The sequence below is a fragment of the Rhinatrema bivittatum genome, chromosome 11 (genome assembly GCF_901001135.1).
Source record: "Rhinatrema bivittatum chromosome 11, aRhiBiv1.1, whole genome shotgun sequence".
NCBI lineage: Eukaryota > Metazoa > Chordata > Amphibia > Gymnophiona > Rhinatrematidae > Rhinatrema > Rhinatrema bivittatum.
Window position 1 is genome coordinate 56,660,831 of NC_042625.1, and position 27,842 is coordinate 56,688,672.

The 27,842-nt window shown below is 46.4% G+C and overlaps 1 protein-coding gene across 1 annotated transcript in view; it reads left to right on the forward strand.

Moving 5' to 3' along the window:
* Positions 1-260: 260 nt before the first annotated feature.
* The window catches only part of LOC115100550 (E3 ubiquitin-protein ligase ZNRF3-like), a 42,211-nt gene continuing 14,629 nt past the window's right edge, over positions 261-27,842 (forward strand). Inside the window, 2 exon segments of the mRNA XM_029619068.1 lie at positions 261-341; positions 18,410-18,484. Coding sequence (XP_029474928.1) covers positions 261-341; positions 18,410-18,484 — 156 coding nt within the window.

Here is a 27,842-nt window from a genome sequence, read left to right on the forward strand (position 1 = left end):
AACACACCCTAAGTTCCTGCCGAAGGTGGTCACAGAGTTCCACCTTAACCAGTCCATTGTCCTGCCCACTTTTTTCCCCAGGCCTCATTCCAACCCAGGGGAAAGGGTACTGCACAAACTGGACCGGACAGCAGGCCATAGACAATCCATCCAGCTGTTTCTCTTATTTAAGGCTTTTTTATATCTAATTTCTTGATACAGATCAAATCAACTCGGTTTACATAGAACACCAACAGGCTTATGACACCAACAGGCTGAGTATGGCTGTTACCAAGCAGACTCTTTCCACCTGGCTAGCCGAATGCATTGCCTTCTGCTGTGACCAGGCAGGGCTGCAACTGGTGAGCCACGTCACAGCTTATTCTGCTTTGGCAATGGCCACACCTATGGCCCACCTGCATGCAGTTCCCATGGGGGAGATCTGCGAGGCTATGATGTGGAATTCTCTCCACACCTTCGTGACTCATTGTCTGGACAAGGACTGCTGTCGTGATAGTGGATTCAGCCAGTCTGTCCTCAGAAAACTTTTGCAGCTGTGAATCCAACTCTTCCTACCTTTTGGCCCTATTTTGGGTTCAGGCTGTTCCTGATGTTACCAACAGCATCCCTGTTGTGCCCGTTGACACCTAATTTGGTGTCTGTTGATTCCCATTGGTCTCGGGTCTAGTCTGTAGTTAGGGATTCACCCACATGTGAGGATTACCATCCTGCTTGTTCTAGGAGAAAGCGAAGTTGCTTACCTGTAACAGGTGTTCTCCTAGGACAGCAGGATGTTAATGTTATTATTGTAAAGCTTGTTGCTAAGTTATTAATATTATTATTATTATTGTAAAGCTTGTTGCTAAGTTATGTTACATTGTGAACCGAGGTGATGTTTTGCAAACGTGCCTCGGTATATAAGAAACCCTTAAATAAAAAATAAAATAAATAAAAAATGTTAGTCCTCAGGAAACCCACCTGCCACCCTGCAGAGTTGGATTCACCTGGTTTGTTTTATTTGTTTGTGATCTACTTAAACTGAAGAGACCCTGTGTGGATGTGTGGAGCATGCCAGGCATGCTCAGTGTACCAGTCAAAGTTTCTAGAAACTGACATTAGTTTTCCATGCCGGGCTCCATCGGATGATGTCACCCACATGTGAAAACTAGGAGAACACCTGTTACAGGTAAGCAACTTCACTGTCCCTGGGAGGGAGTTGATGGTTTGAAAGCACTAGTTATTGAATTGGAAAGTCTAAGAATGATTAGCTGCCTACCCCTTGGGGAAAGCCCTGGCCTGATAGTTTTCAGAAAGATTTCCATAAAAAGTGCATGAATGAAGTAGTACCTGGTCTTAAAGAGCTTTACAATTATCTTAGGCCTCATCCCACCTCAGTGAAAGTACATTTTTGCATAAGGAAAACGGGGAATGAAGTAGAGGTTGGTTCATATTGCACAATATTGCTGATTAACACAAATTACAATCTTAGTAAAGGTGCTCCAGTTGAGGCTGGAGAATATTATGCCTTCTCTTATTCACGCTGATGAGACTGGATTCATAAGAGAGGAGCTCTGTCCATAACACAAGGCAGCTCTTTAGCGTCTTCCGCCTGTCAAAAAAGAGGAATATAGCGGGTGCAATTGTGGTACTTGATGCCAAAAAGCTTTTGATAGGATTCAGTGCTTGAGAAATTTGATCTTCCAGAGGAATTTAGACAATGGATTATAGCTGTACATAATGCCCTCCTTGTGTATATATACATCCCTACTATATCTCTTGTTAATTTGTACAGCTTACCCTTGTTCTCTTCCCCCCACCTTCCCTGATACCCAGTTCTCCTATCAGTTCATTGTAAAGCCCAGTTGGCTACTTTTGTTATATGGAAACCGATATGATGTTCCCCGAACGAATGTCGGTATATAAAAATTGCAAATAAATAAATAAAGCTGTGTATAGATCTACTTGTGCATATATTCAAGTTAATTTATCACTGACATCTTTTGAGATACTTAGCAGGACTAGATAGAACATAAGTTGCCCTACTGGGTCAAAACTGAGGGCCGATCAAGCCCAGCATCCTTTTTCCAGCAGTGGCTAATCCAGGTTACAAGTACCTGGCATGTAGATCCCATGCTCTAATGCCAGTAATAGTAATGGCTATTTCCTAAGTCAGCTTGATTAATAGCAGTTAATGGACTTCTCCGGGAACTTAACCAGGAACCATTTTAAACCCAGCTACACTAACTACCCTAACCACATCCTTTGGCAAAAAATTCCAGAGCTAAATGAGAGCATTTTCTCTTGATTTTTTTTTTTAATGTGCTACTTGCTAACTTCATGGAGTGCCCCCAGTCCTTCTATTATCCGAAAGATTAAATAACCGATTCACATTTGCCCGTTCTAGATCCCTCATGATCTTAAAGACCTCTATCATATCCCTCCTCAGCCGTCTCTTCTCCAAGCTGAACAGCTCTAATCTCTTTAGCCTTTCCTCATAGGGGAGCTGTTCCATCCCATTTATCAGTTTGGTCACTCTTGTCTATGCCTTCTCTAGTGCAAGTATATCTTTTTTGAGATACAGCGACTAGAATTGCACACATGGCTCAAGGTGCGGTCTCACCATGGAACAATACAGAAGCATTATGACATTCTCAGTTTAATTCACCATTCCCTTCCTAATAATTCCCAACATTGTTTGCTTTTTTGACCACACTAGCACATTGAGTCAATGATTTCAATGTATTATCCACTATGACACCTAGATCTTTTTTCTGGGGAGTAACTCCTAATATGGAACCTAACATTGTGAAACTACTGCATGGGTTTTTTCCCTGTATCATTTCCAAATTAAATTTCATCTACCATATGGATGCCCATTCTTCTAGTCTTGCAAGGTGGTCCTGCAATCTATCACAGTTCGCATGCGATTTAACTACTCTGAATAATTTTGTCATCTACAAATTTGATCACCTCGCTTTTATCCCTTTCCAGATCACTTATAAATATATTGAAAAGCACTGGGCCAGGTACAGATTTCTGAGCCACTCCACTGTTTTACCTTTCTCCACTGAGAAAATTGACCATTTAATGCTACTCTTTCCTGTCTTTTAACCAGTTTACAATGCACAAAAGAACATCACTTCCTATTCAATGACTTTTTACTTTTCTTAGAAGCCTCTCATGAGGGACTTTGTCAAACACTTTCTGAAAATCCAAATACTCAGTATTTATTGGTTTACCTTTATCCACTTGTCTTTTAACCCCTTAAAAAAAAAAAAAAAAAAAAAAAAAAGTAGCAGATTTGTGAGGCAAGACTGCCCTTGGGTAAATCCATGCTGGCTGTGTTTCATTAAACCATTTCTTTCTATATGTTCTTTGTTCTTTAGAATGGTTTCCCCTATTTTTCCTTGCACTGAAGTCAGGCTCACTGGTCTATAGTTTTGTGGATCACCACTCGAGCTCTTTTTAAATATCGGAGTTATATTGGCCACCCTCCAGTCTTCAGATAGAATGGATGATTTTAATGATAGGTTACAAATTTTTATTAATAGGTCTGAAATTTCGTTTTTCAGTTTTTAGAACCCTGGGTTGTACATCTGGTCCAGGTGATTTACTACTCTTCAGTTTTTCAATCTAGCCTACTATTTCTTCCAGGTTCACAGTGATTTGATTCAGTTCATCTCAATTATCATCCTTGAAAACCATCTCCGGAACTGGTACTTTGCCAGCATCCTCCTTAGTAAACCCTGAAGCAAAGAATTCATTTACTGTGTATACTTGTGTATAAGTAAAAAATTTTACCCCAAAAATCGGTCCTTAAAATCGCAGTCTTATCCATGGGTTAATCCATATTCCTCTGGGTTGCTTATAATCTCAGAAACATTCAAACTCTAAAGACTATACCCCACTATTTCACCTCTTCCCAAACGTTTTTAGTCCTGAGATTTCCCAAAGTGATACTTAACTATTACTGAGCCTCTTCAGCCACTAGCAAGATGATCTCCTCTCATTGAAACAACTGGATTGAGAGATTTGATAACAGCGTGTGCTACCGGTTCTCTTCTTCTGCAAGGGGTGAGGGGGCCTTGGGAAGTTGAGGCTGTGGAGTTCAAAGCATGGACAACTCACTGTGGCCTCTGGAGTCGTCTCCCAAGGGCTGCGGGGTAGGATATGCAGATGAACCTTCCGGTCCTCTTCTGCTGCAAGGGGTGCGGGGACTTCGAAGCTTGGATTGCTTGCTGTGACCTCTGGAGTCTTTATAGTCTTGTTTTCAGAAAGTTGTTTCTCAGTTCTTTGTTGCTGTTAAAGTTTTGTTGACCATGATGCGTCCCTTGTTCAAGAGATTAAGATTTGTTCTAATATATTCCTCTAACAGTTTCGATGTAATTTTTGCCATAATATGTTCCATTTCTTGTTCGATGTAACAACTTGTTCTACTGTAAACCGGGGTGAAGGCTAACTGCTAAACCTATATAAAAACTCCGAAATAAATAAATACATTAGGGGGCTAGAATTTAGCTGCTTAAGTTAGGAGCATTCTGGGGGCGTAACTGGGAGGAGTTGTTAGCTGGCTAAATTAATTGACTAACTCCAATATTCTGAGTTAGCTGGATGACTTAGCCAGCTAAGCCTTGTAGGGCCAAAGAGCTATCCTAATGTAGCTGGCTAACTTGAAGATAATCGGCTATATTCAATAGTGTGGTTTCACTATTGGACATACCTTGAAAGTTAGTGGGATAAGTTAGCCAGATTGTGTCTGAATATGGATCTCTGTTACCAGGGAGGGGGCATTGATCTCAGATTCCCAGGGACATTAAAAGTCACCAGTGTTGCTGGTAGGATTTACAAGCCCAAAATGGGTAACTAATTTAGGCCTTGAGGTGTACACATTGCACAGAGAAGAACTGAAACAGGACTAGTTAGTTTATTTAATTTTAAAAATCACCTTTCTGTAATAAAATCAAGGCAATGTACAATAAAAAGTTAGTTTACAATATAAATACCTGGAAGGAAAGGACATTTCTTAACACACATACACAGATACAGACACAAATGGACAAGTCTGTCTCTAAATATAAATTAGGCATCCAGAAACATAATGAGATAAGACAGGGAACCTAAAAAAGCTGAAGGACACTAATCAATCTTCCATGGTGGAAGTAAACAGGGTGAACCAGCAACACATGCTACTATCACCTGTTGGGTAAAAAGTCTTCACAGCAGTCTATGTGAATGCTGATGTCCCATTACCTAGACAGGTTAAGGCGCATTCCATTAGGGCTCCAGTGGTCTCATGGATGGAGCTTCGGTTGTCTCCTGTTGATTTGCCAAGCAGTGATGTGGTCCTCCTTACACACTTTCTCCAAGCATTACTGCTTGGACTTGCGGGCCAAGGAGGATGCGGCCTTCGCGCATGCGGTGTTGATGGGACCTCGGGCAGCCTCCCCCACCCTTTTCGGGAGTAGCTTTGGTACATCTCGCTTGTGTGGATTGGCCTGCCTGAGTGCAGAGGAAGGAGAAATTACTACTTACCTAATAAATTCCTTTCCTTTAAGGAAGGAAGGCCAATCCACAACCCACCCTGGGCTGCCTACTTGCTTTGCCATTCGACCTATGAGACGAACTTCATTTGCTGGACTAGTAAGTGCCATAATTAGCCCCTACAGTTAGTGCATGTTAATTCTTTAAACTGAGCTTGCTGTTTCCACTTGGTTGGAATCAGTTTGTCCACAGTTTGACTGCTGATCAGTTGCACCGGAGCTCACTCCCTTTTCTATAGAACTATGGCCACCTGCGTGCTAGTGGCCACTTTGTGCTTCACCTGGAACTCCTTCCTCCCATCACCACTTTCTCCTACTCTGAGTTAACCAGGCTCTGGGCAGGTTTGGGCCACCTCTGGTCCCAAGGGGGAAAGGAGTGGCTGAAGAGGAAGGTTTTCTGTTCCTTGTCTTCAGAAAGACTATAACATGTGCTTAGGTGGGAGGGAAGGGGGAATAGTAGGAGGAAAGAGAGAACCTGGAAGTAGTAAGAAGAGGGAAGAGAATCAAGGGCGCAACATGAGGCAGGAGGAGAAGGTGGAAGGGAGGAAAACAAGGGATGGGAGGAGAGATTCAGGGGGGTGGGGAGCAGCAGCGCCATTCTTCTGGGATTAGGGATATGGGTATGAGAGAGACTGTGCAGGGCAGATGCATAGGCCTGCTTTGATTGTTTGGGGGAGAGCATAGAGTAAGAAGGACATATTCATTAGGGGAAAGGGGAGCAGAGTGGCCCTGATTCAGCACCAGCAACTGAAACAAATGGTGACAGGCTTTGGGCAGGTGGTGATACTAGGCCACTGTGCAGATGACTTGAAGGATTTGGGATATGGGGACAGTGCTATGGGCTGTCTTTGGGCTTATTCCTGTCATACTGTTAACACTTGAATGGGAGCAAATTGTTGAATTGATCCTCCAGGGCTGAAATGCTACTCCTGCTTCTGAATCTTGCTGCTTTGGAGAAGTGCTCTATTCTGGACCACGTTGGAGCTGATGTACTAACCCTGCTCCCAAGCTACATAATTAAGGCTTGGAGGGGTCAGGATAGAGGCAAAAAAAAAAAAAAGGCATGTGTCTGGAATGTAATCTCTGCTCCAGCTTTCAGAAACCCCTGCTGAGAGTGGTGCTCCAGAATGGAAAGTAAATTATAAATAAAATGAAGGTTATACCTAACCGGCTAAATTCAACCCAGCCAGAGAATTTGGGGGTTAATTCTGGCCTCATGGTTTACTGTTGCTTCAGGACAGAATTTGTGGTTTTGCTGTTCCTATCTAAAAACTCAGCTGCCCAAAATAGAGGCACCTTGAGCAGGGTCCCGAGGGCGGGCCAGAGCCCCATGCAAGGACTGAGGATGCCAGAGAGGACTTTCAGTTGCAAAGCGCATTCTGCCTGTTTCACACAGACCTGACTGGGACAGGCTCTCTCTGTGGTTTTCTCACTTCTGCATATCTGAGATGGCAAAATTACTTAAGGAAAGAAAGACCCGAGAATCGTCAAGATGAAGAAATTCAAAGGCATTTCCCCCCCCCCCCCCCTTTTTTTTTTTTTCCTGTAGCCTAGAAACTGTCATTGGGATGGAGAAGCTGGGGATGGATAGCTTTACAGTTCTCTTCCTCCCCTGTATTGCAGTACTGTGTCCTTAGCTCTCGTTATCCTTTCTTGCACAAAATCAGAATCATGTTGCATTATTCTGCTTTTTGGCACTTTTGAAGCGGATTACGTTCAGGTACTATGGGCATTTCTCTGTCCCCAGGGCACAAGGAGTGGCAGCAGGAACTGAACGCTGGTTTCCTGGTTCGTAGCAATACTGCTCTCTAACCACCAGGCTACGGCTCCACTCCATGTTGGCCTCTGAATTATGCAAGGCATGAGCTCTGACTGGCAGCTCTCTTGGTCCTTCACCCATCTATCTATAAATTCTAAGGATCCTCAAGGGCAGAAACACCAGGTCAAAACCAAAACCTGCTGGGGAACCATTATATGAAAAAAACATTTTCATGTCTAATGGATGCCCAGAATTCCAGAGACCAAAAAATGCTGCAGAGACTGCTTAAAAATGTAGTGGGGGTGGGAAGGAGACTGTAGTAAAATGCAGCAGGTGGGGACTGAGAATGCCAGCACCATAGAGCTGTAGAAAGCTCTCTTGCAACGTTTTTGTACAGCTGCTCGAAGGCCTATGAAGGGATCAGCTTGGGTCCCCCCTCCTCCCCCCTCCCCCCCTGAAGGAACCTAAAGCACTTCGCATTTTATGACCCCAGTAAGTAGCTCAGGGCTCAGCAGGCAGGCAGAGACTGTGGTGCCGAGATGAATGCGGGAGCAGTTTCTGCAGTTGCGTTCTACATTCACGCGCTGAGACTCACTTTGCCAAGCTGCCTGCCAAACCCTTTATAATAGGGTGAAAAAGAAGACAGGCAGAGAGCCTCTCTCCAGGCTGCAGCCTACTCCCACATATCTTATTCACACAAAACTGTCTCTCCTTTCTGAAAGAGAAGGAGCTTGTGGTTTGAGAAAAGCAGTTTCCAGGGAGAAGCTGGGGCAGCAGAGGAGGGAGGCTTTGCATACTGTGGTGTGTTTGTGACTTCCCTGCTTTTATCTCTTGCCAGGGAAACCTGGAAGGTCAGCCCAGGCAGCAGCTAAGTTCAGTCGGGTGGCGTGGTGTGGAATGTTGGAATGGGATTAGGAGTATGATCGTGTGTGTGTGTGTGTAACACAGAGCATCCGCAGCACTCTGCTTCCAGCGCCGTTATACATTCTCCACGTTTCTAAACTGTTTCGTTTTAATGTGCACGCATTCTCGTGATCATGGGTACTTGTTCAGAATGGCAGCTTTTTTTGGGGGGGGGGATTTGGACCCAGTCGTGTCTGCCATCGGTTCTGTAGAGGTGATTCGCGTCCGTTCAAGGCGACCCAGTCACGATGCAGAAAGGGATATGTTTGTTCTGGTAATTCTGCACAGGTTTTGGCCTGTGCCGCTGCAGGTTCTAGCTTGGAGGGGAAAGGTGGGAAAGACTTGAAAAAGGGGACAAAGATGCAGCCCCAGGGTTAAGGTGCAGGAGGGTTTTTAAAAGTTGTGCACGATTTGAAATGTTTTAAACACAAGTGGTGCTCTTTGCGCAATTTAAAGATTACATTTACAAATACTTTTGCACTGGAAGCTTTAGTGAGTAGATACAATCAATCTCCTGCTCTCATGCAGGCAAAACCTGTGAGTAGATTTTACTCACAGGGTTTGCCAAAATAATCAAAAGTAATAGTATGCAAGTGGTTTTCATTATTGCCCCATGAAAAGTATATGTGCAAATTTGCTTCTGCCTTTTGTGCTGGTACTTTCTTTAAGCAAAATTACCAAGGTGAGTGCCGCCTCCCCCACCTTCTTCAGTTCCAGTAAGGCCATATGCAAGAAAGTCCCACTTGCTGACATACGTGGGTACTTTTACCCCCATAGAGGGTAAGCAATAATTTAAAACCCCATTTACATGTGTGACAGGGTGACCATAAATGGATATCCTGACCCCCCAGGAGCTTACTTGTTTTGGATCTGGGCAGTGACCCAGGGACATCGGATACGTGCTGGACTAGTTGTAATTACATTCCAGAGTTGTGCTATAAAAGAACTACTTGGTCTTGTTTTCATTTCCCCCTTGAGATCTGAGGAATCAAGAAGAAAGCTGTTCTAGTTAAACCCCAGAATTTTACTAGCACTGGTGATGACTGTGCTTCTAAATATCCCTGCAGCTGCAATGATTATCCACCCAGGAGAAACAAGGAAAGAAGTCAGTCAGGCATTGTGGTTGGCTAGGAGGTCGCATGACAATTCAGCTAATAAGGACCAGGGTATCTACCTTCTTTATTGTGGAAGTAGATGCCTCTACCCATAGGGTAGAGGCTGTCCTTGCCCAACACAAATGACCAAGGGACTCTTCCGCCGTGCTCCTCCTTCTCCAAGACGTTCACACCAACAGGAAAAAATTATACAATCTGGGATCAGGCATTCCATGCTGTAAAGCTTGGTGCTAGAGGATTGGCGCCATCTCTAAACATCAGATCGCTATTTACACTGATCATAAAAATCTGGAATATTTACTACAGGTACCTCAACCCCCGGGAGGCCAGATAATCGCTGTTCTTCAACCGCTTCAACTTCGAACTTTGATATCAGCCTGCAGAAAAGAACCAGTGAAAGGATGCTCTTTCGCACTCTTTCTAGACTGAAAATATCCCTGAGTCGATCCCACCCAGAAAGACACTGGATCCCAAATGACTCAGTGGAAAAAATACTCGGCTGGGCCCAATGCTCTCGTATGGCAGGACATCCTGGTGTGCTCGAACTCCTCCTTCGCCCCTACTGGTGGCCTTAAGTGAAGATGGATGGTACATGCTATGTAGAATCCTGTCCTACCTGTGCCAAGCACAAGGGTTCATGTGCCTGACCTTGGGGGCTATTACAGCATTTGCTAGCTCTCAAAGAACCCTGGACCCACCTGTCCACTCACTTTCACAGACCTCCCTCTAATGGCCACACCACAATATGGGTCATGGTGGATTGATTTGAGGATAGCCCACTTCATGCCACTCCCTGGCTTGCCATCCGCACCAGAGCTGGCCCATCTCTTTGTGCAACATGTCCTTCCCCTCTATGGACTACACTCTCACATCCTTTCAGATTGAGGCGTTCGGTTCACAGCCCAGTATTGGAGGAGTCTCTGCAAAAAATTCGGAATAACTCTGAACTTCACATCAGCGCACCACCTCTCCCTCTCCTCTCACACACACATTCACTCTCACCGGGGCCTTCATCTTTGCGAGTGGAGCACGTCCCGAGGCACTCGGGCCTCCATCTTCACCATGAACGGCGTACTGGGGCCTTCATCTTCTCGCGCTCTGTTCGCAGCTTGCCAGGGTCTCCTCTCTTGTTTTCTGCATAGGGGGAGGGGAATTCTGCGCAAATTCTGTGCTCCACAGTAATGCAGAATTCCCCCAGGACTATTTTATGCATCTCTTTAATTTAAACTACTTGAATAACTTACTTTGCAGGTGGTATATAAAGTTCAAAAAATAATGCTGCCTCAGCAGCATCCCTGGCTGGCCCAAGGGATGTCAGATGTCTAGGGATCACTCCTGATCTTCCATCTGGCAGCACACAGCAGATACGTATTGTATCTAGGCTCGCAAGTCTCATAAGCACTTTAAATAAATAAATAAATAGGAAACTGTTTGATCTAGAAAGAGGCTAATGAACCCATTCAGTTCTTTCCAGCCTAGGTCAGTTCCATGGAAAGAGTAATGCTGACCTCTAGATGGCAGTGCTGGTCAACACAAGCTGATAAAATATTACGTGCTCATTCCTTTTACTTATCAGGAAGCTTTTGGATCCTCAGGATCTAGGAGGATGTTTCTATTTCAAATGCTACCTCTTGCCCCTTTTCTTAAAAGCAGTTTCATGGCTAGAACCAGTTGGTAGAATTCCACATATAAAGCATCCTGCCATATTTTGGGATTGCCAGGTATGTTTTGTACTATTTCCACCTGTAAGAAACAGTGGGGCTGATGCAATAAGATGCCTGCTGAAAATGGGCACTCGTACTGAGTGTCCGTTTTTCTAATGCACGCAGCCATATCCCCTGGGTGCCCGATGCAATATTTAAATGAGGCAAGGTTCAAAAGAGTGCGCTTACGGTGAATTAAGCATCTGTAATGCTCAATACTTTATGCAGTGGGCGCTCAATACGAGTGTCCGTTTTGATGCTTTTTTTTTTTTTTAATCATTTCAGCAACCTCAGCAAAATATTAGGCACCCCTTGCTATGGATGTCCAAATTGTATGGCAATAACACTTTGATTTTTCTTTTTTATGAAGAGAAAATATGTTGTGGCTCTGATTCAGAAAGAGGGTGGGATACACCACCTCCAGAGTGGCACAGGATGGTAGGCAAGGCTGAAGCAGAGTTTGGTTAGAACGGAGTGCAGGTAAGGCTGAAGTCAAGGCTTGGACAAGAGCGGAGTTCAGGTAACGCTGGAACCATGTCTTGGATCGGAGTGGCATAGAGATAAAACTGAAACTGCAGGGAACAGTGTGCAGGCAAGGCTGGTGCTCTGGAACACTGGAACTCAGGCTTCGACTGGGGTGGACTAGGTCAGTACAAGACAGGGCACGACAGGGACAACATTGAACCTGAAAACCCAAAGGCTGCATAGGCAAGTAGAGCCCTGATGGGCAAGACAGTGGAAGGCCTAGGTAGGCCACAGAACAAGGTAAGCACAGGGAGGCCTATAGGCTGCAAGGCAAGGCTGAGGTTAGAAGGCTGAATGGCTACAAGGTGCAAGGCAAAGCTAAGATCAAGAGGCCACAAGGCAAAGCAAGGCAGGGTCTGAGTAGGCCGCAAGGCATAGGTGGCTAAGGCAGAGAGCCAGAGATACTATGCAGAAGCACTGCGACAAGGGACAGTCAGGGTTAAGTATGGCTGGAGACTGGCTGTGGTGCAGGCAGGAAGGAGGAGCTTGGCCAGCCTGGAGATAGTGCTCATGGAGGTCCATTGGTGGAGCAGAAGCTGTGAGATAGATTGAGGCATGAGACCAGGGACACGGCGGAAAAAAGTCTGAGCGGAGCTTGCCGGGATCCCCTGTTGGAGTGGAGGGCTGCATGGCATTCAGAACTGTAACAATATATAATTATTTTTCAATACCAGAAGCAGTAAATTTAGTGTTTTCAATGATACTGTTTTTCAGTGTTTTGCATGAGCCCCCTGACTGCAAGCTGTCATTTCTTCACCTCCGAGGCTGGAGTTAAATTTGCTGCGTTAAAAAAATGTGCGTTGGGCACCCAACATTCTGCATTGGGGGTACTTGCTGATGTCCTCTATTACATTTAATTAACATCTGATGGGCGCTAATGAGTTCGCGTTTAAGGTGTACATATTGGATGCGCTAATCTCCTTACTGCATCTGGCGCTAGTTTAGAGCGTCTAAAACGTGCATAAACCCGTGTGCTAGGCTTGGCACATTTTATTGCATCGATCCCTGAGTTGGGGAAAATAATTAACCTTTATATTAGAAACGCAGGGCTTTTAAAAGAAAATTTGCAGTATGACTGAATCATATGTGGACTGCTGTTAATTGCCCTCCTGTTGATGTCTATTGCAAAAATCTATGGCTATAAAACCTTACAAGGTACAAACAATTATAAAAAGTGGTTTGCTTAGTAATTGTGGCTTGGGGCACAGCAGAGACTGTATATTTTGTGCTCCTGAGCAGGGCACACTATCAAGTTTGCTTGATCCTCGTGGCGCACGAGCCAAACTTTACAATGTCACATATATTCATACCCACTGGTCATGTGACTGTAAAAATGCCAGGAAATGTACTTTTAATTAAATTGAACAGCACTCTCTCAATCCAATCCCAATCTCCTCCCCCCCCCCCCCCCCCCCCCAACGTAAGTGTTCCCTTGAAGGATTGGTTTGCTGTGTGCAAACATTTTTGGTTAAATTACCCTGTGAGCGCTACTTTCTTTGCAAAAAGCCTATCACTTTTATGCTCATAGCAACCCAATCCTTAAAGGGAACACTGGCTAAGTCCATCCCTTGCTTAAAATAATCGCCTAATGTCTAATAATAGCAGTGAAAATAGAATGTGTCTGAAAAAAATATTTTCAGCAATAACATTTCAAAACTGCTTTCTGTATGCAGATGAAGTTAATAAAGAACAAACTTTTGTTAAAATAGAAATGAAGAAGGGTTGACTTAGTGCCTTAAAAGCCAGTGATGAGAAGTACCATAATTTTCACAGCAAGAATAGGTTACACGAGATAGATCCTCACCAAAACAAAATAGAAAAGAAATAAAGTATAATAGAAGTGTGCCAATAAAAACTGAACTGGAAACCACAAGCCCGACTGTATTATGCAGTGCAACACTGGAAAAACAATCATCATTCCTTACAAAATATCAAGCAATAATATCGACACAACAGTCATAATACTAAAATCATACTGATAAAAAGAATAAATGTTAAAACAGCCAACAAACATCTAGTAATTTAAAAAAAAACTTGTAAATTCCCCAAAACAGCAATAAAATATTTCCAAACAGCAGAAAAACCAACCACTACCCAATAATAAAAATAAGGATTTTAAAAACTCCTGTCCATACTTAATTTCCTGTCACTCTGATATTGTCATGGATTGGCAGAGGGAGGACCGCACAAACTTTCTTCTTTTACGGGCACACGTACAAATAGGCTCCTAATCTCTCTCTCCCTCTCTCAAGGCACACCTACAAGCAGTCTCTCTCACACAGGTGCACATTCACACAAGCAGGCTCTCAATCTTTCTCTCTCTCTCGCACCCACACAAGCAGGCTCCCAATCCCTCTCATGCTCAGACACAAGCGTGCTGTCATGCTCTTTCTCCCCTATATGTTCTTGCATGCTCTCTCTCCCTGGGATGTGCAGAAAGCAGCAGCTACCTTCTTGGACCCATGCAGCACCACTCACACATACACACAAGCTCTCACACACTAACTTTTACACACATGCTGTTGTTCACAAACTCACCTCTTGTAGATGCTGCTGCTCACACTCACTCACACAAGCTCTGACACTCTCTCTACCTCCTGAATGTGCATTTTGCTGGCGGCAGCAATCTCTTCTCTTTGGCCCTGCTGTCGATGCCGCAGCCACCTCTCTTCCACTGAGTGGATCGACCTTCTCTCCTTGGCCACACAACCTGACCCCAACACGGTAATGTCCTTTCTTTGGTTGTGTGCCCTGGCATGGCAACGTTCTCTTTTTTTTGTTTTTTTCAGCCACTTGGCTTGGGCCTGACACGGCATCCTTCTCTTGGGCCACACAGCTGGGCCCGATGCCACTCAGCAGCCTTCTTTCTTTGCCCCGGGCCCAGCCGGGACTGAATAAAAATAGCAGGGCCACTGAGACTTGTGCATGGTGCTAATGAGCATCCTGCTGCAATGCAATACTAGAAAGTAGGGGGCGGAAGGGGACTGCCGGGGCAGAATACGGATCAAGATGCGGCACACCAGTGTACCGTGGCAGAGGGATTGGAAAGCTCCGCTCTAGGGAGCCCTGCTAAGACCCCTCTGCTATAGTGCTTCTTCCAATGTCCAAGAGGAAAAGACAGCCTCAAAATTACTGACTGTGATTAATATTTTCTTTTTTTGAGGTTATGTGGCGCTATAGTATAGTGCTTTTCAGCTAGTCAACGTTTGAGAGAAATAGTCAAAACTAGTGTGATATCAGTAATTATGCTTTCTAACATATGAAATGTTGGATAAGAGTTATGTAAAAGGGCTGTGTCTCTCTCTCTCTCACTCTCACTCTCACTCCAGGCAAAAGAAGGAACAGAAGTGAGGGAAAATAGGAATATCTCAGGCAGGTTCAAAAACCAGAAACATTGAGACTGCAGAATATTGACAGAGAAAAAAGAAGCAGCTTTCAAGTCCCCTCCCCCTGCACTGCCAGTCCAACACATCACACATGCCCTGCACCATCCCACACCTTTTTCACTCTCTCACGCACACTCGCACACTCACTCACTCACACTCACTCCTTCCTACTTATCGCATACATAAACTCACTTCTCCACACGGTCACCCCCACCTCCACCAGAAACCTGGATGTACAGATGTGTGGGAGATTTACTATAGTCTGTGTGAGTGAGCCTGTAGTTCATTCTTTCTTTTTAAAATTTGAATTTGTCAGAATGTTTTGTGATCACTAAGAAGATTGGTGTGCTGCTTCAGGTTGTGCTCTGGACCAAGCTGTTGGGGGGACGAGGGCCTTTGGAATGGAGCACAATCCTGCTTAAGACGACACTCGCACCTCCCAGCCTGCTCTTCTTTACCCCATGGTTGCAATAAGTAGAACATGTTGCAAGAAGGGGAAAAGAAATGATGCGTAGCATATACTCCTTATAAAAGATAAGACCCCCCCCCAAATCATCCTATGTAACAAATCTTTGTTGGAAAGCCCTCCCAAAGCCATGCACCCACCTAGCTCCGTGTCTCCCAGCTCTGTCCTGGAGGCACACCTATCCAGTCAGGTTTTCAGGATTGCCACAATGAATATGCATGAAATAGATTTGCATACCACAACTTTCCAATGTATGTAAATCTTTCTCATTCATATTCATTATGGATATCCTGAAAACTCAACGGATTGTGTGCCTCCAGCTGAAGGTTGAGAAACACTGACTTAACCAATCTGTCAAGCCCTGACATAACGGGATAACTTATTTGGCTAAAAAGTTATCCAGGTCTGGAGCACAGTTATCCACCTAATAGGGAGATTTATGAAGCCGTGCTATTTTATCATGGGAGAAGCCAAATATCACGGGAGGAGGGACGGGCGTCCCTGTGATATTTGGCCCCTCCCCAACAAACTATCGCAGTCATACCGTGCCGTGATTTTTTTTCTTTTACCACAGCACAAAAGCACAATAAAAAAAAAAAAAAGCAAAAAACACGCCACTGTATGGGGCCTTCACAAGTGACGGTGGCCCACTTCAGCTGGGGCTGCTGTTACTTAAAGGGCCTGAGACCTTTAAAGCACCTTCTTCCAAATCGCAATCCCATGGGTCCTTGGAGACCCCCATCTCCACCACCTTCTGAGGTGGCCTTGGCCTCAAAAGAAAAAAAAAAAACCTTAGGAAATCACATGGCGACGGCCCACTCCCTTCCCCTACCCCTTCTCCTAATTTCTTAGACCAGTATTCCCATCCATTCCCCACTCCATCCCCAAATAAACTAATATCCCTAGGGTCTCGTGTTCCCACCCCCTTAACCCCCTCCCCATACCTCTGCAGTCCATCTTCAGTAGTCAGCGGAGGCTCAGAGTGCTTTTAGCTGTAGCCAATCAATGCTATTTTTCAAAATGGTGTCAGTCTGACCTTGCCCCTATCACATAAAGGGCAAGGTTCGGGGAATGGACCTATGACATGTGGCCCAGGTCCTATCTCCGGAACCTGCCTCTGTTGTATGATGGGGAAGGTCAGGTCGATGCCACCTTGAAAAATGGTGTAGAAGGACCCAGGGCTAGGGGGGGGTACTCTGGGCCCCTGCTGACTATCAAAATGGATTTTAGAGGCATGGCGGGGTAAGGGTGGGGGTTAGGGTCTACTTACCCCCCCCCCCCCCCCGCATCCACCAGGGTCATTTTTTGTTTGGGTTAGGGAATTAGGGGGTGGGAACACTAGACCCCCAAGGATATTAATTTTGGAGGGTGGAATGGATGGGGAGTTTTTGGGTAGAGGGCCTTAAGCTTAAGGGGGCACTTTTATCCAATTAGATGGCGGGGTGGGGGAAGGGAGTGGGCCATCGCCATGCAATTTCCTACATTTTTTTTTTTCTTTTGGGGGCCAGGGCTGCTTTGGAAGATGGGGGAGTGGGGGATGGTCTCCAAGTAGCCCTGGTGTCGTTTTTTGCGATTTGGGTCGGAAAGGGAGTTTTCGGGCACCTTGGCCCTTTCATTTTCCCACAGGATCATTAGCCATCCCAATGCTCCCGCAGGAAAATATCTACACCGCCTTCAAACGTGCTAAAATAATGGGTCTGACATTTTTCCAAGTCACCCGTGGTTTATTTACACTGGATTGTCTATGAATAAGCTGCTTTGCATGTATTAGGAAATTTTATGCATACAAAGCAGCTTATTTCCATAGGGGGAGGAAATCTTGTGTTGTATCATGGTATAATCAGTATTTAACGCACGTTACTTGCTATTTAAGCCTTATCGAGGCTTAGCAAATCTAGCTCTTGGCCAAATGAACCTGATTTTCAGCATTATCTGGCTAACCTAGCCAGATAATTTTAGAACAGCCAACGAGCAGTCCTAAAGTTCGCCAGATAAATGTAAGATATCTGGATATAGTCAGCAGCATGGGCATGCTGCTGACTATCCCAGCTAAATTAGCTGGATCCATTTATCTGCCTATCTTTGCCAGCCAGACCTCTCTAATCTCCCTCTAGCTCTTTTTTCCATCCTGAGCTTCCATTTACCACATCTAAGTGGGAGATGAGAATTACTCTTTCTTCCTTGTTCTCACATTTGCATCTTTCATGGCCGTCCACCCAGATGGTGGCTACATGGGTTTCACATGCGCTGCTTATGAAGTGCTTTAGGATCCTGTTTGAATGTAAGGCACCGCACAGTAAATTTCCTCTTTTGGCATCATGAGGTCTGTGTTGATAGATTTGTGTCAAATTATCGGGGCTGCCTTACAAGTCACTTCAATCCAGGATTTAACCACCAGGCTTTTATTATTTTTAACTCTTTATCTGGAAAACGGCGAAATAAAGTATATAGGCATCATCTTTTATTTATTAACAGAAAGCAAGTTCATCCTAGCTTACGTTTGCAGGGTTAGGTATCAGATTACAGGTTCCTTCTCTTCAGGAATAACAAGGGGATTGAGATTCAATAAGTTAAGAAGATTCAAAAAAGCAAACTCCGTCTAGTCCAAGCCAGATTACACCGTCGACACAGAGGTTCCTTACTTCACCTAACAAGCACAGATACATTTTCTCTGACTAAAGACTCATGGTTCTCCAGGTCCTCGTGGCCTGGCTCTCTGCCCATGAATTGTCAGAAACACTATGGTGTTCTCAGCAACCTCTTTTAAAGTCCCCAGCGTCTGATCTCGATGCTCAGAGGCAGGTGTGGGTTTTAGAGAGTAAGCAAAGCCCCTTTCATATAGCCACAAGATAGCTCAGAGACCATGTTCCCGCCTCTCACCCCAGCAGTCTGCTGGCACAAGACTGAGACCTCGCTCTTTTGCCCTGGAATCTTCATAATACTTCTCATGCTTTCGACCGCAGAAAGTACCTGAACAAAAGCAGGCATTTTGTAGCCAGAGGTTTGACTTGTATTTTCCCCTTGTCTCCCCAGGCAAAGCGAGCAGTGCAGCGTGGGGCAACAGCTGTCATCTTTGATGTGTCTGAAAACCCAGAAGCCATTGAGCAGGTAAAAACCTTGCACTGTGAGGGACTGTGTGGTCAGCAGACAAGCCAAGGCTAAAATCAGTATTCACAAAGAATTAACCATTCACCTCCTGTAGAAAATCTTCCTTAACAGAATGAAATCCCAACGAAGGGGGGCAGTATGTTGTATGTGTGTGAGGGAAGCTTGCTCCCCTCCTGTCTCTGTTCTGTGCTGGGGGCAGTGTGTGTGTGTGTGTGTGTGTGTGTGTGTGTGTGTGTGTGTGTGAAGCTTGCTCCCCTCTTGTCCCTGTTCTGTGCTGGGGCAGTGTGTGTGTGTGTGTGTGTGTGTGAAGCTTGCTCCCCTCTTGTCCCTGTTCTGTGCTGGGGCAGTGTGTGTGTGTGTGTGTGTGTGTGTGTGAAGCTTGCTCCCCTCTTGTCCCTGTTCTGTGCTGGGGCAGTGTGTGTGTGTGTGTGTGAAGCTTGCTCCCCTCTTGTCCCTGTTCTGTGCTGGGGCTGTGTGTGTGAAGCTTGCTCCCCTCTTGTCCCTGTTCTGTGCTGGGGCAGTGTGTGTGTGTGTGAAGCTTGCTCCCCTCTTGTCCCTGTTCTGTGCTGGGGCAGTGTGTGTGTGTGTGAAGCTTGCTCCCCTCTTGTCCCTGTTCTGTGCTGGGGCAGTGTGTGTGTGTGTGTGTGTGTGTGTGTGAAGCTTGCTCCCCTCTTGTCCCTGTTCTGTGCTGGGGCAGTGTGTGTGTGTGTGAAGCTTGCTCCCCTCTTGTCCCTGTTCTGTGCTGGGGCAGTGTGTGTGTGTGAAGCTTGCTACCCTCTTGTCCCTGTTCTGTGCTGGGGCAGTGTGTGTGTGTGTGTGAAGCTTGCTCCCCTCTTGTCCCTGTTCTGTGCAGGGGCAGTGTATGTGTGTGCAGTTTACACTGCTGCTGCCTGTGCTGTCCCTGTTCTGTGCTGGGGCAGTGTGTGTGTGTGAAGCTTGCTACCCTCTTGTCCCTGTTCTGTGCTGGGGCAGTGTGTGTGTGTGTGTGTGTGTGTGTGAAGCTTGCTACCCTCTTGTCCCTGTTCTGTGCTGGGGCAGTGTGTGTGTGTGTGTGTGTGTGAAGCTTGCTACCCTCTTGTCCCTGTTCTGTGCTGGGGCAGTGTGTGTGTGTGTGTGTGTGTGTGTGAAGCTTGCTACCCTCTTGTCCCTGTTCTGTGCTGGGGCAGTGTGTGTGTGTGTGTGTGTGTGTGTGTGTGTGTGTGTGTGAAGCTTGCTACCCTCTTGTCCCTGTTCTGTGCTGGGGCAGTGTGTGTGTGTGTGTGAAGCTTGCTACCCTCTTGTCCCTGTTCTGTGCTGGGGCAGTGTGTGTGTGTGTGTGTGTGTGTGAAGCTTGCTACCCTCTTGTCCCTGTTCTGTGCTGGGGCAGTGTGTGTGTGTGTGTGTGTGTGTGAAGCTTGCTACCCTCTTGTCCCTGTTCTGTGCTGGGGCAGTGTGTGTGTGTGTGTGTGTGAAGCTTGCTACCCTCTTGTCCCTGTTCTGTGCTGGGGCAGTGTGTGTGTGTGTGTGTGTGTGAAGCTTGCTACCCTCTTGTCCCTGTTCTGTGCTGGGGCAGTGTGTGTGTGTGTGTGTGTGTGTGTGAAGCTTGCTACCCTCTTGTCCCTGTTCTGTGCTGGGGCAGTGTGTGTGTGTGTGTGTGTGTGAAGCTTGCTACCCTCTTGTCCCTGTTCTGTGCTGGGGCAGTGTGTGTGTGTGTGTGTGAAGCTTGCTACCCTCTTGTCCCTGTTCTGTGCTGGGGCAGTGTGTGTGTGTGTGTGTGAAGCTTGCTACCCTCTTGTCCCTGTTCTGTGCTGGGGCAGTGTGTGTGTGTGTGTGTGTGTGTGTGAAGCTTGCTACCCTCTTGTCCCTGTTCTGTGCTGGGGCAGTGTGTGTGTGTGTGTGTGTGTGTGTGAAGCTTGCTACCCTCTTGTCCCTGTTCTGTGCTGGGGCAGTGTGTGTGTGTGTGTGTGTGTGTGTGTGTGAAGCTTGCTACCCTCTTGTCCCTGTTCTGTGCTGGGGCAGTGTGTGTGTGTGTGTGTGTGTGTGTGTGTGAAGCTTGCTACCCTCTTGTCCCTGTTCTGTGCTGGGGCAGTGTGTGTGTGTGTGTGTGTGTGTGTGTGTGTGAAGCTTGCTACCCTCTTGTCCCTGTTCTGTGCTGGGGCAGTGTGTGTGTGTGTGTGTGTGTGTGTGTGAAGCTTGCTACCCTCTTGTCCCTGTTCTGTGCTGGGGCAGTGTGTGTGTGTGTGTGTGTGTGTGAAGCTTGCTACCCTCTTGTCCCTGTTCTGTGCTGGGGCAGTGTGTGTGTGTGTGTGTGAAGCTTGCTACCCTCTTGTCCCTGTTCTGTGCTGGGGCAGTGTGTGTGTGTGTGTGTGAAGCTTGCTACCCTCTTGTCCCTGTTCTGTGCTGGGGCAGTGTGTGTGTGTGTGTGTGTGTGTGTGTGTGTGTGAAGCTTGCTACCCTCTTGTCCCTGTTCTGTGCTGGGGCAGTGTGTGTGTGTGTGTGTGTGTGTGTGAAGCTTGCTACCCTCTTGTCCCTGTTCTGTGCTGGGGCAGTGTGTGTGTGTGTGTGTGTGTGTGTGTGTGTGAAGCTTGCTACCCTCTTGTCCCTGTTCTGTGCTGGGGCAGTGTGTGTGTGTGTGTGAAGCTTGCTACCCTCTTGTCCCTGTTCTGTGCAGGGGCAGTGTGTGTGTGTGTGAAGCTTGCTACCCTCTTGTCCCTGTTCTGTGCAGGGGCAGTGTATGTGTGTGCAGTTTACACTGCTGCTGCCTGTGCTGTCCCTGTTCTGTGCTGGAGCAGTGTGTGTGTGTGTGTGTGTGTGTGTGTGTGTGAAGCTTGCTCCCCTCCTGTCCCTGTTCTGTGCTGGGTCAGTATGTGTGTGTATAGTTTACACTGCTGCTGCCTGTGCTGTACCTGTTCTGTGGTGGGGCAAGCCCAAAAAGCCTTCTGTTGTCCTCCCCCCAAAGTTAAAGGAAGCGTAATCAACTGCTGCCCATATTTTACCTTAGTAGTGGATTACTGGGAGATGCTATGGCCAGAATGAGGTGCATTGGCAAAGCTGGGAGTGCCACAAGGCATAATTGAGGAGCTCTGTCACATTTATTTATTTTTAATTTTTATATACCGGAATTCCTGTATGCAATACAAATCAATCCGGTTTACAAGTAATGAAAAGGTTGCCCTGGTCTGGGAGGTTAGACTGGGGTTTTTTACATAGAACATTGAACAATAACAATCAACCATTGAACGTTATTACAAGGAACAGTGAAAGTAACAATAGTATTTAACAAGTAATTAATATTATAACATTAACATTATTCATGTTTTGAGCTGAGTGTGTGTGTTCACATTTTACAAGGAACTTTAGTAGCGTATATAGTCTGCAAGTATGTACATATGTTTGTGGTATTGTTGGCAACTAATGTCATACAGTCAGACTGATTCTTCTATACTCAAGTTGATGAATTCTTTTCTCTTTCTTGCCAATTCATTACTGTCTGCTGCCAAGTGCATATGTGATATGGTAACACTTCCTTTCCATGCAATTATAATACAGTAGTGTCTGCTGCTGCTGTTTACTGTTTCTCAAGCCAGTCCTTGGGACACAAACAGCCAGTCAAAATTTCAGGATGTCCACAATGCCTATGCATGACTTAGATTTGCATGTACTGTATCCATTTTATGCATAGTCGTCATGGATACCCTGAGAACTGGGTTGAGAACCTCTGCCTCACGTAGCTAGGGATGTGGATAAAGTAGCTAACTAGAGACACAGAGATGGCTCTATAGGGAATCTGAGGTAATGCTGCTTTGAAAGAGAGAGAGAGAGAAACAGAGAATTGGAGGCTTCTGGGAGTTGTAGTCCCAGGGAATCTCAAGATAAAGCCAGTCAGGAGGAATGTACTGACAACAGTAATGTGATAGTAATTGGGTAATACAGGTGAAAGTAATTAAGGATTTACTTAGTACATTCTCCCTCTCTTGGGGCAGGAGATTGCCCACGAGGTCTTTGAGAGCTCAGTCAGAGAAGATTTCAGGTGGAGAATATGAAGAGCCTGCTGTTAAAGGCTAGCCATATAACAAGAGACTACGGTGGTGATATTTGGTTGCTGTATAGAGTTTGTGCCAGCCTGTGTCTAAACGCTTGAAGGTCGCTATTCAAAAGCATTTATCTGGATAACTTTTGCATATCCTTCACACTTATCCATCAGAGGGTTTCAGGGCAGAGCTGAGATAAATGAATAAGTTATTCAGCTATGTCTAGATGTAGTGAGAGGAAGTTTAAACTTTTCTGGGAACTTGTTCCTGGATAACTTTAACTTAACTGGCAATATTCTTTGAATATTGCCAGTTAAACAGTGGATAGGTGGAAAAATAAAACACCTCCTGAATGGGCCTTGTGGCTTGATACCCAAGCCCCCTAAAATGAGAAAGTTGTGGGCCTCTAGGCCCAAAAAGCCTTCCGTTGTCCTCCCTCCCCCCCCACCCACCCCAAAAGTTAAAACATTTTTTGTAAGAGCTACAGCCTCCCCCTTCTATTCCCACCCCTCTTAAGTTCCCTTTTACCCTCCTACCAAGCCCACACCTCCCCAAACCTTTACTGGAATCCGGGAGCTCGAATTGTCTGGCTCCTAGTGTGTACAGGATTGCTCTGATGGCAACACTGGTTACATAAGCTGCCAGTGCTGCCATCAGAGCAATGCTTGACGTGGTGAAAGGCAACTCAAGATCCAAGTGCCTGGGTTCCAGTAAAGGTTTAGAGGGTGTAGGTGGGGTGAGAAAATAAAAGGGAACTCAGCGAGGGTGGGCAGGGAGAGGGGTGGCTTCCATTGCTGCAGCCCTTACAAAATCTTTTTACTTTGGAGGAGGTTTTTTGGGCCTAAAGATAGGACTCTTGGGATCTTTGGGATTGGGGGATGCACAGTCGGGCCATGAGGCCCATTCAGGAGGTGCTTCTCTTCACGCCAACAACCAGAGATATTCTTTGAATATTGCAAGTTAAGTTAGTTATCTGGAAATAATTTTGCAACTTAACTGGCAGTCCAGATCAGTTCCTCAGAGACCAGCCTCCTCTTGATCACAGTCCTGGTCCCATTCCTTTCATGGCTGAAGACAATCCAGGGATAACCCCGCCCAAGGGTCTCCCAAGACCACACAATGAAGTATTGCTGGCCCACTCTTCAATTCCCAAGATAGGGGGACGGCTGGCCCTCTTCTACAAGGAGTGGGTCAAGATCACCTCAGACCAGTGGGTCTTGGATATCATAAGTCATGGCTATGCGTTAGAATTTGCTTGGCACCTAAGAGACCGGGTTGTCTTCTCCTCCTGTGGCCTGTTGAAGAAGCAAGACATTGTAAGGCAAACACTAGATCATCTTCTGAGATTGGGGGCCATCCTGCCAGTGCCCTTGCCGGAGCAAGGGACAGGCCATTACTCCATCTACTTCGTGGTTCCCAAGAAGAAGGGCTCCTTCCGTCCAACCCTCGACCTCAAGATGGTCAACAGGGCCCTGAAGATCCCACACTTCGGATGGAAATTTTATGTTCGGTGATCGCGGCAGTCCACAAGGGGGAGTTTCTAGCTTCACTGGACTTGACGGAAGCTTATCTAATTATTCCTATACTTCAAGCACATCAGCGCTTCCTTCGCTTCAAGATTCTCGGACAGCATTTTCAATTTCAGGCTCTGCCATTTGGTCTGACGACCGCGCCAAGGACGTTCACCAAAGTCATGGTAGTGGTAGCCGCCGCTCTCCGAAAGGAGGGGGGATCCTAGTTCATCCTTATCTGGACGACTGGCTCCTCCGGGCGAAGTCCCGGGAGCTGTGCCAACAGGCTGTCGACAGGGTGCTACAACTCCTTCGCTCCCTGGGATGGGTCGTCAACCGCGCCAAGAGCCATCTCACCCCCTCACAGACCATCGATTTCCTAGGAGTACACTTCAACACCAGACAGGGGAAAGTCTTCCTACACCAGGATCGGGCAGACTCTCTCATAGCTCAGGTCCGGGATCTTCCCATTCCCACAGCCTGGGACTACCTCCAGGTGCTGGGCTCCATGGCTTCCACTATAGACTTAGTGCCGTGGGCTTCTGCTCATATGCGTCCGTTACAGCAGGCATTACTGTCTCGCTGGAAGCTGGTGTCCCAAGAGTTTCAGGCTCCTCTTCCGCTCCTGGACTCGGCCAGACACAGCCTGCTCTGGTGGACCAGCCTGGATCACCTGTTGCAAGGAGTGAACCTAGAGATCCCACAGTGGGTGATTGTCACCATGGTTGCCAGCCTCTCTGCTGGGGAGCGGTGTGCAGGATGCAATCGACTCAGGGGCAATGGTCTCCCCTCCAGGCGACATGGCCCATCAACCGTCTGGAGACCAGCTGGCCTTGCAACATTTCCTCCCCTTAGTCCGAGGGTGAGCAGTGTGAATTCTATCCGACAACGCAACAACAGTAGCGTACATCAACTGCCAGGGAGGCACGAGAAGTCTCCCGAGAGTCAGACCAGTTGATGGCGTGGGCGGAGCTCCATCTGTCCTGCCTGGCGATGTCCCACATAGCAGGGGTGGACAATGTTCAAGCAGACTTCTTAAGTCGACAGTGCTTGGATCCAGGAGAGTGGGAGCTCTCCAAAGAAGCAATGCAGCTCCTAGTCCGACAATGGGGGACCCCCCCATCTAGATCTGATGGCCACGCAACGGAATGTGAAAGCCCTGCGATTCTTTAGTCACAGAAGGGAGCACGGCGCGGAGGGGGTAGATGCCCTGGTCCTTCCATGGCCACGGGACCTTCTTCTCTGTTTTTCCTCCCTGGCCACTGGTGGGGAAGGTACTACGGAGAATAGAACTCCATCAGGGTCCAGTAATTCTGGTGGCTCTGGAATGGGCTCGAAGACCATGGTTCGCAGACTTGGTCAACATGGCAGTGGACGGTCCCCTGCGACTGGGACATCTTCCGCACTTCCTCCAACAAGGACTGGTATTTTTCAACCGGGTAGATTTCTTCTGTCTTGCGGCCTGGCTTTTGAACGGCGCAGGTTGAGAAGGCACGGATACCCGGACGAGGTTATTTCCACCCTCCAAGAGCGTCAGCCATCTACATCCATTGCTTATGTCTGGGTCTGGAAAGTTTTTGAGACTTGGTGTGTCGATATGCATGTCTCCTTCCTACAGAAAGGCTTGGAGAAGGGCCTGGCCTACAATTCCCTGAACGTCCAAGTAGTGGCCCTCAGGGTCCTTCTAGGTCGTTCTGATGGATTTCGTCTGTCTTCCCATCCTGACATCATCCAGTTTTTGCAGGGGATAAAACATGTCAGACCGCCAGTTCACTCCCTGTGTCTGTCCTGGAATCTAAATTTGGTCCTCCGGATTCTGTGTGGCCCACTGTTCGAACCTCTACCCAGCGCCACTCTTAAGGATCTCTCTCTCAAGACTGTTTTCCTGGTAGCTATTTGCTCGGCTTGCCGGATCTCGGAACTCCAAGCTTTGTCGTGCAGGGAGCCCTCCCTCCACTTTTCAGACTCGGGGGTTTCTTTACACATGGTACCAGCTTTCTTACCCAAGGTGGTTTCCGCTTTCCATTTGAACCAGTCTGTGGAGCTTCCCTCCTTCCCGGAGGACAATCCTAGAGACCTCAAGCGGCTTGACGTAAAACGGGTTCTCATCCACTATTTGGAAGCTACTAATCCTTTTCGTCTGATGGATCATCTTTGTTCTCTGGGGCGATCCCAAAAGAGGCTGCAAGGCTTCCAAAACCACCATTGCAAGGTGGTTAAAGGACGCAATTTCTTCCACTTACATCGGTTCTGGTCGTATGCCTCCTGCGGGTATCAAGGCTCATTTCCTGTGCTCCCAGGCTACCTCTTGGGTGGAGAGCCAATCTGTCTCTACTCAAGAGATATGTAGAGCAGCTACCTGGAAATCGTTGCACACTTTTGCGCGTCATTATCGCTTGCATGTTCCATCTCAGGAGTTTGGCTCTTTTGGTGCTCAAGTTCTTTGTCCTGGGCTATCCACGGCCCACCCTACGTAGGGAAGCTTTGGTACATCCCACTGTCTGGACTGATCCGGGTACTTACAGGGAAAAGAAAATTATTACTCACCTGCTAATTTTCGTTCCTGTAGTATCACAGATCAGTCCAGACGCCCTCTCTGTCTGGATTGAGCCCAGCTAGCTTTCTGCTTTATAAGTCTGTATACTAGTTCCTTTTGCAAGTTCTTACGAGTATTACTAACAGTTATATGTTTACAGTTGTTTACAGTTCAAAGTTGATATTTCATTGATCCATACCATGTACTTTCTGACTTTGATATTCTTTATACTGAAGGGATGCAGAGGGTGCTCCAACCTATTCGGGGCCGTCCTTACAGTTTTGCTCTGACTCCATCTGCTGGAAGGTGGACATAACCCACTGTCTGGACTGATCCGTGGTACTATAGGAACGAAAATTAGCAGGTGAGTAATAATTTTCTTTTACAGATGTATTCAGAGGTATTCATAGTAAAACTGACATCAGTAAAGCATTATAGCCCTTATAAGTGATGAAAAGAAGTAGATTTGTACACTGCAGTATACAAATCAACTCCTTTCATTGGACTTTGTATTACTTTTATAAGGACTATAATGCTTTACTGATGTTAATTTTGCTATGAATACCTCTGTAACATCCCTCAACCCTAACCCACCACCAATTGTCCACCCCGATTCAAAGTGCCCCTCTAGAGTGTACCTATATAGAGTATCAGACTGACCCTATACAGAGTCTGTCTCCCTCTCCCTCTGTGCAGGAACATGGTGCCTTTGCAAAATTTGTGGCTACATGCTTCAGTCTTGGCCCTGCCCCGGAACACCCATGACCTGCCCCTTTTCCACCTCCTTATTCTGAACGCGTGTACAGGCATGTACTCGCACCCTTCCCAGTTTCCTAAATTTCGCGTTGCTCATTCACGGCCTACCTCCAGTGGAAAGAACGGCTGAATATCATCAGCATAAATCTTATAAAATGGGAGAGGCACTTTCAGTATCCTACACAAGGAAGAAAGGTTTATATTAAACGATGTGGCAGACAGTATACTTCCTTGGGGACACCTACTTTTAACTTCCAAGTGGAACTATCAAGGGCATTTTCAATCTTAAACATTCTTCTTGATAAGTAGTACATAAACCACCTATCCCTGATTCAGCAAAGCAACACAACAGCAGCTGGTGATTTACTGTGTCAAAGGCTGAAGATAAGTCTAAAAACAATGTAATTATGGTCTTTCTAAAATCCACTTGACGGAGAAGAAAATCAAAGGCTGAAACCAAGGGATGGTAACTTTCAAATGGGTACACACATGGTGTGCATCAGCACAAACCCAGGGACATGGCAATTTTATAACATCCGTGCCTA